Genomic DNA, 12302 nt, shown 5'->3' with positions numbered 1-12302 from the left:
ACCACTACATTAGATGGTAATATGATGAGAGGATGTGCTAAATCTACTGTCAGATGCTTTTCAGTGTTCCAGGTAGGCCTGGGTCATGTGCCTGACCATGGCATAGTGACTCATAAACACACTTATGATGCCTAACAATGAGTATAATGCATTAAAACATTATTATAATGTCTTGAGAACCACCATGATCCTCCAATTCTGAAGTATTATGAATTTCAATTTTACATTATAAGTCATTATAGGATGCTTATATATTATATTATATTATATTATATTATATTATATTATATTATATTATATTATATTATATGTATTATAAGTGGACCTACTTGAGGGCCTATAACTGTAATTATAGTTGTAACTCTAAGTATAATGCATGTATTCTGATTATTATTATAAAGCATTATGAGTATTTCAAGGGATTATAATTATAATTTGTAGTATAAGCAAATTATAATGCATGATAAGTATGTTTATAACGCGTCATAGACATGGGCTTCATAGAGCTTGTTATCCTCTTAATCCGATGTGTGTGCAGTCAGTGCATGTCACTGGTCGGATGCCTACCTGCCTGGTTCGTAGTGATGTTGACTGAGCCATAGAGAGGTGGCTCATTGCTCAGTTGGGTCACAGCGTTTTTGGCCATGATGCGGAAGGTGTAGTTGGCGTGGGCCACCAGGTTGAGCACCGTCACCCAGGGGTCCGTCAGCCCGCTCTGCCGCGGCACGAAGCGGACAGCGGCTGCGCCCGAGCGCTCCACCGTCCCGCCTCCGGCACCGACCGCACCGCCCCCTCCGCTGGCCTTGGCCCCGCTGAGCCCTCCCGCCGAGAAGGAGATGCAGTCTTCACAAGGTCCCCCCTCCCCGGAGCACTTCTGACACAGCACATTGTACAGCAGGTCGCTGCGACCCCCGGTGTCCAGGGGGAGACCCCACTCCAGGTACACCGAGGTCCCGTTGACCGAGGAGATGACGTTCACAGGAGCGGACGGAGGGCCTGAGGGCAGAGGGTCTTTTTAGGTGTGTTCATTTATTTCATATCTGTTGATGTATAGATATTGATTATTGGATGGATTATTGTCTCAAAATTGGAAAGTGTGAGTCATTGATAAGCATTGATGTTATTCCTAGTAAGCGCCTGGCGATGCGAGGCGTTGTGTGCTTGTAGATCGGCTATTTTCACAATTTTAACTTGTTTCTAAATTAACAAGAAAGGAAGGTTTTGGTTTCCGCCCGACAACGACGATATGCATGTGTGTGTGCATGAATAGGTGTGTGCGTGTGCGTGTGCGTGTGCGCGTGTGTGCGTGCGTGTGTGTGCGTGCGTGCTCTCACGCGTGCAGATGGAAGCAACAGGGTCAGTGGGTGCTCTGTAGTAGTTGGAGTCACAGGGACAGGACAGGGCCGCTCTGGTCTCTGAGTGGCTGTGCTGAGGACATTTACCACACTGACCGTCCCCCGCCACCGGCTTATAGAAGCCCACCTCACAGGCTGCAGAGAGAGAGAGAGGGGAGGAAGCAGAGAGACAAAGACAAATAAAGAGGAAGGAAGACCAAGACAGATTGCTTAAGGCACTGTTTCTCAAACTTTTCAAGGTCTCTCCTTAACTCTGACAGTGTACAAATGGAACCAAATGAACCCTAACGGGTTCATTTGGTTCCATTTGTACACTGTCAGAGTTACACACTTGTACGGGTCAATTTAGACTCCCCCTAAAGGAACCTACAGTGTCCCTGGTATCCACTTTGAGAACCACTGGCTTAAGGAGAGAGGAAGAGAGACAGAGAGTCACTACAAAAAACAAAACAAAAAAAAACATCAATGTACACAGTAAAATCCCGGGTGTTCATTTAACTCCAGAAGAGCGTACGGGATGTAACCCAATCGATTTGGTTGCAACTGTACACTCTTGGAGTTACAGTACGAATGGATAAACCGACACTAGGGATTTTATTGTGTTGTGTCAATAAACAGGCCAATAATGAAGAGCTCCGCGCTCCCACAAGAGAGAAGAGAAGCTCTTTAACCTGACCCCACCTGCCGCTATAAAGAACATTGATAGCAAAAGCACCTGTTAAACTTAAGAGAGCCCCACACACACACAATAACAACGGCATGTGTCTGCATAATGTAACGCATTGGTTTCAGAAGCCCCGAATCTATGTCGAATTACCGCCCGTCTTCTAAACGGTGAAAACCAGGGGAGGGAGGGCGGCAGGGAGGAGATGAAAGTCATGCTTCTCTTTTTTTTTGCCCAGATTTGGGTCTGAAAAGGCTGAAAAGGCTGTGCACTGTTGATACCCCCTGTGGGACCGTCAGAATCTAGACCGCGTTTCTAGCCGTATTCATCGCCTCTGCTACATATTCACTTTCAACTCACTGCACTGATTAATAATGGAGGGAGCTCTGATAAATATATTCTCTTTCCAGATGGCTAATAGAGCCACTTCTCTGGTAAATGGGGCCGGGTTAAAACCCGACATCACAACTGCTCGTGTCAGACACTTTTAGGGCTCATGCTTGCCTCTCAATTATTATGTCCTGTATCTGTTAAGCTGTGTAACTCCCACACCTGTGTGGGTTAATTTTAAATGATGGCATTTAACTTTTCTTACCCCCAATTTGAAGTTGATGGACAACCACTGTTCGACCCAAAGGGTGTAGGCCTACCAGACATACTGTGTGAAATTAGTTTGCTGGGTTTCTATATTTTTGCATACCGTGAAACAAAATAAACAATTCCACATTAATGTTAACTTCTCTAAACACTCTTCAACATGAAAACTAAAAACTATGGCAAATGTTAATTATGCAACCCTATAGAAAACATAAACTAACCCTTTTTTAGAAAAGGGAAATATAACTTTTCTACAGACATTTTTAATTTTAACTAGGATTTCAATAGGTATAACTGCAAGGGGACCATGGACATCCTCTAAGACCTTTTTATTTTTATTTAATTAATTTTTATTTTTTATGCTGCCAGAAAAAGGTAGTTTAATCAATTTAATAAAACTAATTAAAGAAATTAATTACAGAGCCTGGCAGGCTTAACCATGTGTTAATCAATCTCCCAAACTAAGGCTGCGTTTTAAGGGTTCTAATGCCTTCAACAATCAAAGCTGAAATGAAGAATGACAAGTTTATCTTTGCAGGTAGGCTATACTTATTTAATCATTCTTAATCCATTTCGAATTAATGTGGGATGAATTCATTCGTTTTTTCCCATTAGATAAACTGCCTAATATGTGCATGCATAAATGCCAGGCAACGCATAAGATAATAGACTTTCTCTCACGTATACACACACATGCACTGCATACGCACGCGCGAACACATGCAAATTCAGACAAGCAGGACATACACATGTAGCTGACTGCACTGTGCGTGTACGTACTGTAGGCTACATCTAAGCATGCATGACTATACACACACACATCACACACACACACACACACACACACACACACACACACACACACACACACACACACACACACACACACACACACACACACACACACAACAAACACAAACAAAACACAAACATCCATATTGTCACGGATTAACAGAATGGCGGTGAGCCCACTCTTTCGCAACAAACCCCCCTAAAAAAGGAGGTAGAAAGTATTTCTATTCGAAGTATTTATCCCAGACTGTTTTCTCTCTGTCTTTTTCATCCCACTAATCCCTCCATCCCTTGATGTTTTTGTGAGTTGAAAAGCAGGTCATGATAAACATCGGAACAGCTCGTTCATCAAGGGGAGAGGCGGCGAGAGCTTTGAAGTCTGACAGACTCACTAGTAGCTGTACGCACACCATGCCCACGAACACATGCACATGAAAGCATGGGCAGTGCACACACAGTGGAGTCAGACATGGCCACAGCAAGCACTTGCAATGCACTAATTGGACAACCTGATTAGTGTGGTTGCCTGTAGTAATGGCAACACATTATAGTACTTGTACAGCTTTAATATAGAGCAACCCCAAAACTTTGCAGTGCTCTTCCTCCCACAGTTATGGTGTCAAACACACAAGCCAACTAGAAGCACAGGTCTCCGCCAGGTCAGGTAGGTTATTGTGGCCTCCTGGTGACGCTATAATAGGCTAATGTGAAAAGGGTGCCATGTCATCTGCGGCCTGTCATGATTTAAAGGTGATACACCATGAAATTTCACTTTTCCTATTTTAAAACCTTTTTTTGGGGTCCCACTAGCACCTTCTATCCTCACAAAGTCCCATTTCTGACCGTTGTGTCTTTCTCTGGTTTTGAGAAGGCGAAGGTTAAAAGTATCCCACAGGTTCTCAAAACAGGCTGTCCAGATTTGCTGCCGATTGTGACGTCATCTGCCGATTGTGACGTCATCACAAAAAAAAAAAAAAAATCTAAAATTTTTTTTTTTCAAAAAACATTTTTTTTTTCAAAAAGATTTTGGGGGGGTGGCGCAGTTCAGGCCAAAGGTGGTACTGCAGCTGAAATGCTCTGAGAGCCATTCAAAAATGAGAGAGGCTCTCTATTCAGGAGTGGTAATTTAGCCTCAAACCTATTGAAAAACGTTTTTGGGACATAAACAATATGACATAAATACTTTTTAAATGCATGGTGTATCACCTTTAAGGCATTCTGTTCCAAAAATGTGTTTTGCAAAAATGTAGCTGCTGGTGGCGCTATAACAAGCCAATGTGAAAAGGGTGGCATTTGTTCCTTGACCTATTGGGAATGTGCGTGCAAAATTGCATGGAATTCGCAAGCTGCGTTTATGATTTGAGGCATTTTGTTCAAAACGGACCTATCCTGCAAACTTTGGATACCAAACGGACAGACGGGCGAAAACATAGTCTCGTCATGCCTTTTCGGCCTGGTGGAGACAATAAGCCATACACTAATATGTGGGGTAAAAATGTAAGGCTAAGTGGTGATGACCTTTCAGTTATTATGCTTTGGCAAGGTTGCACACTGAATAAGAGATTACATTATAGATATAAAAAAGAAAAGGAATAGAACAATGATGATATTGTACCTTAACACATTAAACGCCCACGTGGTGCCCACGCGCCAATCTCTTTGATGTTTACGTGTGCCCACAACGCGTTTGACGCGTTGTACAGTAAATTATACTGTACTGTAGCTACTGCACTTGGCTACCGCGGTGATGAAACAAACTCCATTTCCCAACATGCAGCGCGAAATTACGTCACCCGGATGTGCTGTCTGTCTCGTTGACTTCCTGTTTAGCGGCTGCACAAAAATGCTGTTTTCTCCGGATTCTCTTCCTTTTTTCTTTTTTTTCTCAAAACGGCAGCCTCTTCTACCGGCCGTAACACAAACACTGTGGCTTAGAATTGATAAAAAACGGTCCTGACTGAAAGAAAAGATTTTCGCGAAATAAACAGGACATACTTGGATTACATTTACTCGGATTACTTTTCTCGCCAGTACTTCGAAGGTAGGTAAAATGGCGGGTTGCCATGGGCACCAGCAAATTAAACGTTGAATAATTCTGGGCACCCGATGTGTTAAGAAGATTACAGTCACTTTTCTTCACATTTTACATATTTTACAGACACTATACAATGTAAGTATCATTGTTGTAGGGTGGAAACCATGTATGTCCAAAACGGTTCGTTTTGTATTTATCATTTAAAAAGGTATTTAAAATAGTGAAAAGCTATATCTACAAGCACACAACGCCTCGCATCAGCCTAAAGATGTCCACACAAATTCAAACATATTGAATGCAAAGAATCAAATAGATTCCCTAAATTAGAAAATAAATGTTCAAGAAGAATTGAAAATATCAGAAGGTTTGGGAACTATTGAGTTAAACTATGCCTAACAATAAACTCTAGACCCTAACCTCTGTAAATCCACACTGACATTAATTTAAGTCAGATCATGATAACAACTTGATTACAACAAATGATTATGATTATGATGATTTAATGGTTACTTCGTATTGCAATCACACAATGGGTGTGTTACTTTATACCAATAATAATATTAATGCTAGGCTAAAATGATAAAATAGCCTAATAACAGCATTTTCCTAATCGGCCAGTGGCCGGGGACGTTTTTAATTAACGGCCAATGAAACGTTTTATTGGTCAATGGCCCGTAAATACCGCCTAACGGAAAACTTGCACACAGGCCCTTGCAGAGGCACACAGAACTGAGCTGTTCACAAACGATATAGTTATATAGCAGGCAGGATTGTCATTCAATATGAGCGGGTGCCAGGTGGCTTAAAATAGCTTTTGTACCTCAGAGAGCAAGAAGGTACAAATACATGGCCTACAGGTCCAATTGGTTGGTTTTGTACCCTCTCAGTTAAATGAAATAACTGTGTGAATGTTATCTGTTGGAACCTATACAGCTGTAAGTGCCAGCAAAAACAAAAAGCCCCGGAATCGGATTTTTGAGTCAACAAACCGTTCAATTTACGATGTAAAATTACCGAGCAGGGAGCTCATGCTCACAGACAACCTGAACAGTTACCAACAGCTCCCGCCCGGGATGGAGAAAAACACACAGTTAGTGGCCAAAGATATAATTGAGAGCTGGTGGTTCTAGCAACATATTTTGGCTAAATATGCTTCAGTTTACAATGTGTGTATCGAAACCCTTCCCCTGCTATTGTTGATATTGTACCGTTTTAGTGCCCCAAGCTGGAATTGAACCCCGTTCTCCAGCTCCGCAGACCCAGCTGCGTCAAGAAAACTTGCTCAGGAGTCTTTTGTGGCGGCGCTACAATATTAATTGTAATAACACATTATATTGTAATTGTTAATTTCATTAATTAGATAATTAGAAATCAGCAGGCATCACTGCTGTCATTTCATGTTCTAATACATATTCATACATAAGCAAAGTATGCTTTTATTTTAAGATATTATTTATTTCCAATTTGAAATTGCACTAAACAAAGTGTGGGGTTGCCTCAACTTTATGGTGAATTTCCCTCATAAAATGGGGTCGTGGTATAGAAAAGTTTGAGAACCCCTGCTCTAGTGGAGCGATTTCCGGGACTTTTCTGAATTTAATTTCCTAAGTTGGTGTGCTAAAAATGCCTACTAGACAGAGGTCAGTTCTTACAGGCACAGCGAGAAAAGAGGAAATGGATGTGTTGGATGTAGCTTATGTGCACTGGGCAACGTCGAATGATGGCCAAAAAATAAAGTGATGGGAATATAGTTTTGAAAGGAAGGGAGCAGGACACATCTCTATTCTAGTGGAGTCCACCCACATACCTTTCGGAAGGGAGATTGCAGAGTGTGCATGTTGCTGCACATGGTGTGTATGGGTTAATGTGTGTGTGTGTGTGTGTGTGTGTGTGTGTGTGTGTGTGTGTGTGTGTGTGTGTGTGTGTGTGTGTGTGTGTGTGTGTGCGCACAACTGCGCATGTGCGTACGTGTGGGTGTGTGAGAATTTTTTCACATAAGCATGAGTGTGTGTGTGTGTGTGTGTGTGTGTGTGTGTGTGTGTGTGTGTGTGTGTGTGTGTGTGTGCGTGCGTGCGTGCGTGCGTGCATGCGTGTGTGAGTGTGTGTTCATGCACTGTCTGGCATGTCAGAGCCTGTCAGAGAGGTGCACCCAGCTACGGGAGAATTTGCATTACAATGAATCTTAATAGCCGTGTGCTGCATTGTGCGCTGACCTTGATTTATTCCCTGTATAAGTGGGCAAATAAACACATAGGAAGGAAGGGGAACGGTGAGGGCATCATCGTCCAACACGTGAGGAGACGGAGGGAGGAGCAGGGGTGGAGCTGAGGCGAGCGGGATCTTCCGTACAACCTGGTTTTCGGCTGGAGATCGCTCGTATTTCATTAACAGTACGTTGACAGCGTGCCAGTAGGCCTCGTCTGCTTTCATGAATACATTTTGGCGAAAGAAAGGAAGCAAATTTCTCTTAAAACATTTGCAACATAGCCAAACCCAAAGTGTAGAAACAAACTACCAAACAAAATCAAATCCTTTCCCCCGAGGGTTCTGTGAGACAGTAAAAAATAGCAACGTACCGTAAAGTCAGAACATTGTGCTGTTTTTCAGGAGTTGATAATGTCGTTATTAGTCTCATGTGTATTGTAATTAACATATGCTGCGCATCTGTTAGCATGTTCCATTGGTGTTCTTGTCTGCCAAGCACCATAACAAAAAATAAGCAAAGTTCTGTTATCCTGCTACTTTTAATGATGTATGTGCTCCGGTATAATGTATGCTAAACTTTTCAAATAACCGATCAATCAATAACAACAAGCAAGAAAAGCAGCACCTGTTTCTAACAACATATAGAGTTCCTAATTGTTCCCAGACTCTGCGCAGTGCTGACCTTGCGAGGAAACGAGCGCTAGCCCACAAATCGAGTGACAAAGTTAGCCAAGGAACCCTCGCCAGCTCCCTGGGGAGCATATGAAGCCACTAACGAGCCACTAAAGCTGTCCGAGTGATGGATGAACGTGTCGGCGAGATCAGCTGTGGAAATGGGACACTCAGGAACAAAGATACCCCCTCCTCTGCGTGCTAGTCCAAACATTAACCGCTGGATTCACTTCGCCACTCTCTATGTCAGCAATGATTACACCTTCAACTCTGGCAAAAGGGCACTGTCCCACACACCCTAACATTCTCGGGGGTTACCTGGTTCATATGAACTCACAATGAAGCTAGCAGGGGTAATTTTGTATCTTTATTTGGCGGATACAGTATGTTCAGGTGAGCCAAGATATGGCTCTGAGTGAGGGGGTGGACAGGATAATGGAATCATAGAAGGATAGAGATGGATAGAGACATTGTTCAGTGTTAATTTGAACTTGGGTGTTTAAGCTGAACGATTGAGTCAGTGATCATTATTGAGATTAAATGTGATCATTATTGAGACTACGTTATTTCAAATAACGTCGCGGGTTCGAGTCCCGATCCCGACAACCTTTTTTTTTGCACAGACTTTTGGACACTTTTTTGGCTCTGCACTTTTTCTTTTATTTAGGCTAAGCATTATTATTATTGTCTTGGTGCAAACACTTATGCATACTGTATATGTGTATACAGTATATTTTCTTTGGTACTAAGTTGAGAAGTAGGCTAGTTCCTAATGTTTGAATGACTGGACAATTAAGTTTGCAATATGCTTAGAAAAGTCCCTTAAAATTCTATCTAGCTAACCTTTGCTGCATGTCTCTCCCCATTTCCTGTCAGTCTACTGTCCTATCAATAAAGGCAGAAAAGCCCGAAAACAAATCTTAAAAAAAAAAAAAAATCCCATAACCTCTGTATCTGTCTGTCTGTCTGTCTGTCTGTCTGTGTCCCTGTTATGCCTTTGTATAGAGATCTCTGATGTCATAGCACTGGTGTCATAGACTGCCCTCCATGTTCTATGCACACACAGCTGTGGTACTCTGACAATGGGTAAAATGGGAGTATTACATAACCACAGGGCATCGTTCCCAACGGGCATCGTTCCTAATGGGCATCGGCCTAGTAGTGAAAGAGGGGACGCAACCACTTCTCAGAAGACAGAGGGGCAGTCGAATAAGAAAATCACCCTGTCCTTATCCGGGTAAAGAGGCTGAGCCACAGCAAGGTGCCTACCACTGACGCACACCTTTATTTGAGGGAGAAAAACTATTTCCCCCGGAGAGAAATGCCAAATTTGAAACTGTCCAAGTGGAAAAGCATTTGTTTATCCCACAGGGTGCCCTGGTTTCCTGTGGTAATATGATCACAGCACATTTATAGAGTCATTTACCACATACTGTACTTAGATGACCCTATTGAAGAAAAACACAGTGTGAGTCCTGTGTGAGAAACACAGAGACAGAGATAGTCCACTTTATTAGTGCAGCCGAGCCGTAGCTCATTGGATGATTCGCAAAATGTTTTTCAACGTGATCATTAAATAAGTGGCTGCATTAAGTTGACAGCTGTCCATGGCAGTGCATTTTCTATGCTTTCCGTCGTATGCCAGATACATTTAGATTAAGATTGTTTTAAATCCAAGGTATGGTACTGCTGTCTATTATGGCTCCCTGGCGTATTTAAAATCAATGGACATTGACAGAGACATCACACAGGAGACATTACGGATTGCACCATGTTTTTCTTTGAAAAACAACAACAACTAAACAAAGAGAAACCAAGCCTGGTCATCTTGAAACAAAGGAGACAAACGCATCCCGATTAATGAGCATTAAACGGATGTTAATTATATGCGATTGAGTGGCTGTTACCATTAAACTGTGACTGATGAAGAGGGATGTGGGTAGGTGGGGGCAGTCATGGGAGGTTGAGAGTAGGTAGGAGGTAGCGTAAAAATGATTAGGTGGGGTGGGTGAGTGGGTTTGTATGTATTGGGGCAGCAAGAATGAGCATGCAGAAAAGCAGTTTGTAATGCTGGGTTAGAAAACAAACTAGACTCAAAAAAATAAAAAATAAAGAGTTTGAAAGGCACATTACTGACAGATTGAGAGGATCAGAGAGCACATCGTGTGGTGTGTAGCGGAGAATGAAAGTTAGTGGGGAGCGCAGGGGTGTCACAAGAGGGGGGAAGTGGGACTGAGTTACTAGGGCCCAAGGTGGAGGGGCCTTAATTATTTTATACTTTAGCTATTGAAAAATAGCAGATAAACAAGCTCACAGCGCGAGTGCCGCGCTGCGAGCTTGTAGATCTAAGTTTTTTTTCAAGTCATGAAAATGTGTGAAAATCTTTGAATATAATTATGTATTTTTTAAGTGAACATTTGTAACTCAAATTTTGCTTCTGGGGTGTCCCTGGAACAACATATTTTGAGATGGGGGTCCGTGGCCAAATACATGTCATTTTGGGGGTCCTTGACATGAAAAGGTTTGAGCACCACTGACATAGAAAAATATAGGCTTTTCAAAAAACCTTGAAATATTTAAAGACAAATTTTCACGATAAAAAAAAAAAAAAAAAAAAAAAACAGCAGATCTACAAGCACCCGGTGCCGCGCTGTGAGCTTGTATAGCTGCTATATTTCAATAGTTAAAGCACAATTAAAACGTGAGTGAATCCTTGTACCCAGGGCCCAGAATTTGGTGCGACACCCCAGGGGGAGCGTGAACAGAAAGGGAGAGACAGACAGAGGGAGATAACAGAGTGGGGGGTGAGAGGCTAAACCTTTCTCTTTTTTTGGGGGGTGTTAGCAGTTGCTGCGTTGCATCAGGAGGGGAATTAATCAACCGTTTTTTGATTATTTATATATTTGAAAAAGGGACAAATTGTGCTGAGAAAGCTTGAACAGATTCGGGAGTCACACTGAGCTAATATGGTCACAGCTGGTCTGCCAGTTTCCTCTCATAACACATCAGTCTCAAAGGGACGGCGAGAACACAAAGGGCCCGCATTAAAACCCATTCAGAACGGGTACACTATTGTGTATCATTATTTTATGCTTTAACTATTGAAAAATAGCAGATATACAAGCTCACAGCGCGGCACCGAGTGCCGCGCTGCGAGCTTGTAGATCTGCTATTTTTGAAAAAACGTGAGAATTAGAATTTTTACCCTATTCTATAGTGTGTGCCAGCGTCATCCTTAGCGGCCATTTCTTGGGTCAAAACACAGGTGTTTCAATTGTTTGATTGCATAGAACTAATGCTATAGTCTAATCAGAACACCTGTGTAAGGCTGTGTTTACCCAAGAAATGGCCGCTCTTAGAACTACATTTGGCACACCCTATAAGTGTCTTTTGAATCCTTCCAAGATTTTTTTGAATAAACCCCATGTTTCTATGTCAGCAATCTGGCTATAGCCATCGTCAAAGAAAAGGTCCTTTTCACTCAACTGGAGCTCAGTTAGTCTGTTCTTGAGAGACTACTATGTCAGTGGTTCTCTAACCCTTTTCATTTGAAGGACCCCCAAAATGATATTTATTTGGCCACGGACCCCCAGCTCAAAATATTTAGTTCCAGGGACCACCCAGAAGCAATATTTGAGTTACAAACGTTCGCCTTGAAAATACATAGTCAAAGATTTGCACACATTTTGATGACTTTTTCAAAAATAGCAGATCTACAAGCTCGCAGCGCAGCACTCGGTGCCGCACTGTGAGCTTGTATATCTGCTATTTTTTGATAGTTAAAGCATCCAATCATTTTAGGCCTAAATGGGTTAAAACACTTAAAATTCACAACAAGGTACAAGTCTTTGTCATTTATCAAACAGCTCGCACAGCAAAGAGCAAAAAGTCAAAATGGAGATTTGGGAAATATGATAAGCACAGACAGAGTAATTGTAAAAGTGATCGATGCTATGTGTGCATAGGTGATTGACCAGAAATT

At 42.2% G+C, this 12302-nt stretch overlaps 1 protein-coding gene across 1 annotated transcript in view; it reads right to left on the bottom strand.

Annotated features, from left to right (window-relative positions):
• epha8 (eph receptor A8) overlaps positions 1-12302 on the bottom strand; it is a gene marked incomplete at both ends in the record, with an annotated part of 136350 nt that overhangs the window by 26580 nt on the left and 97468 nt on the right. The window contains 2 exons of the mRNA XM_080727461.1: positions 568-996; positions 1335-1490. Of these exons, the coding sequence (XP_080583587.1) occupies positions 568-996; positions 1335-1490 (585 nt within the window). The remainder of the gene's footprint in view (positions 1-567; positions 997-1334; positions 1491-12302) is intronic.

The sequence above is a fragment of the Nannobrachium achirus genome (assembly GCF_963921795.1).
Source record: "Nannobrachium achirus genome assembly, chromosome: 6".
Lineage (NCBI taxonomy): Eukaryota > Metazoa > Chordata > Actinopteri > Myctophiformes > Myctophidae > Nannobrachium > Nannobrachium achirus.
The sequence above is the reverse complement of the archived record's forward strand: the minus strand, read 5'-3'. Positions and strand labels throughout refer to the sequence as shown.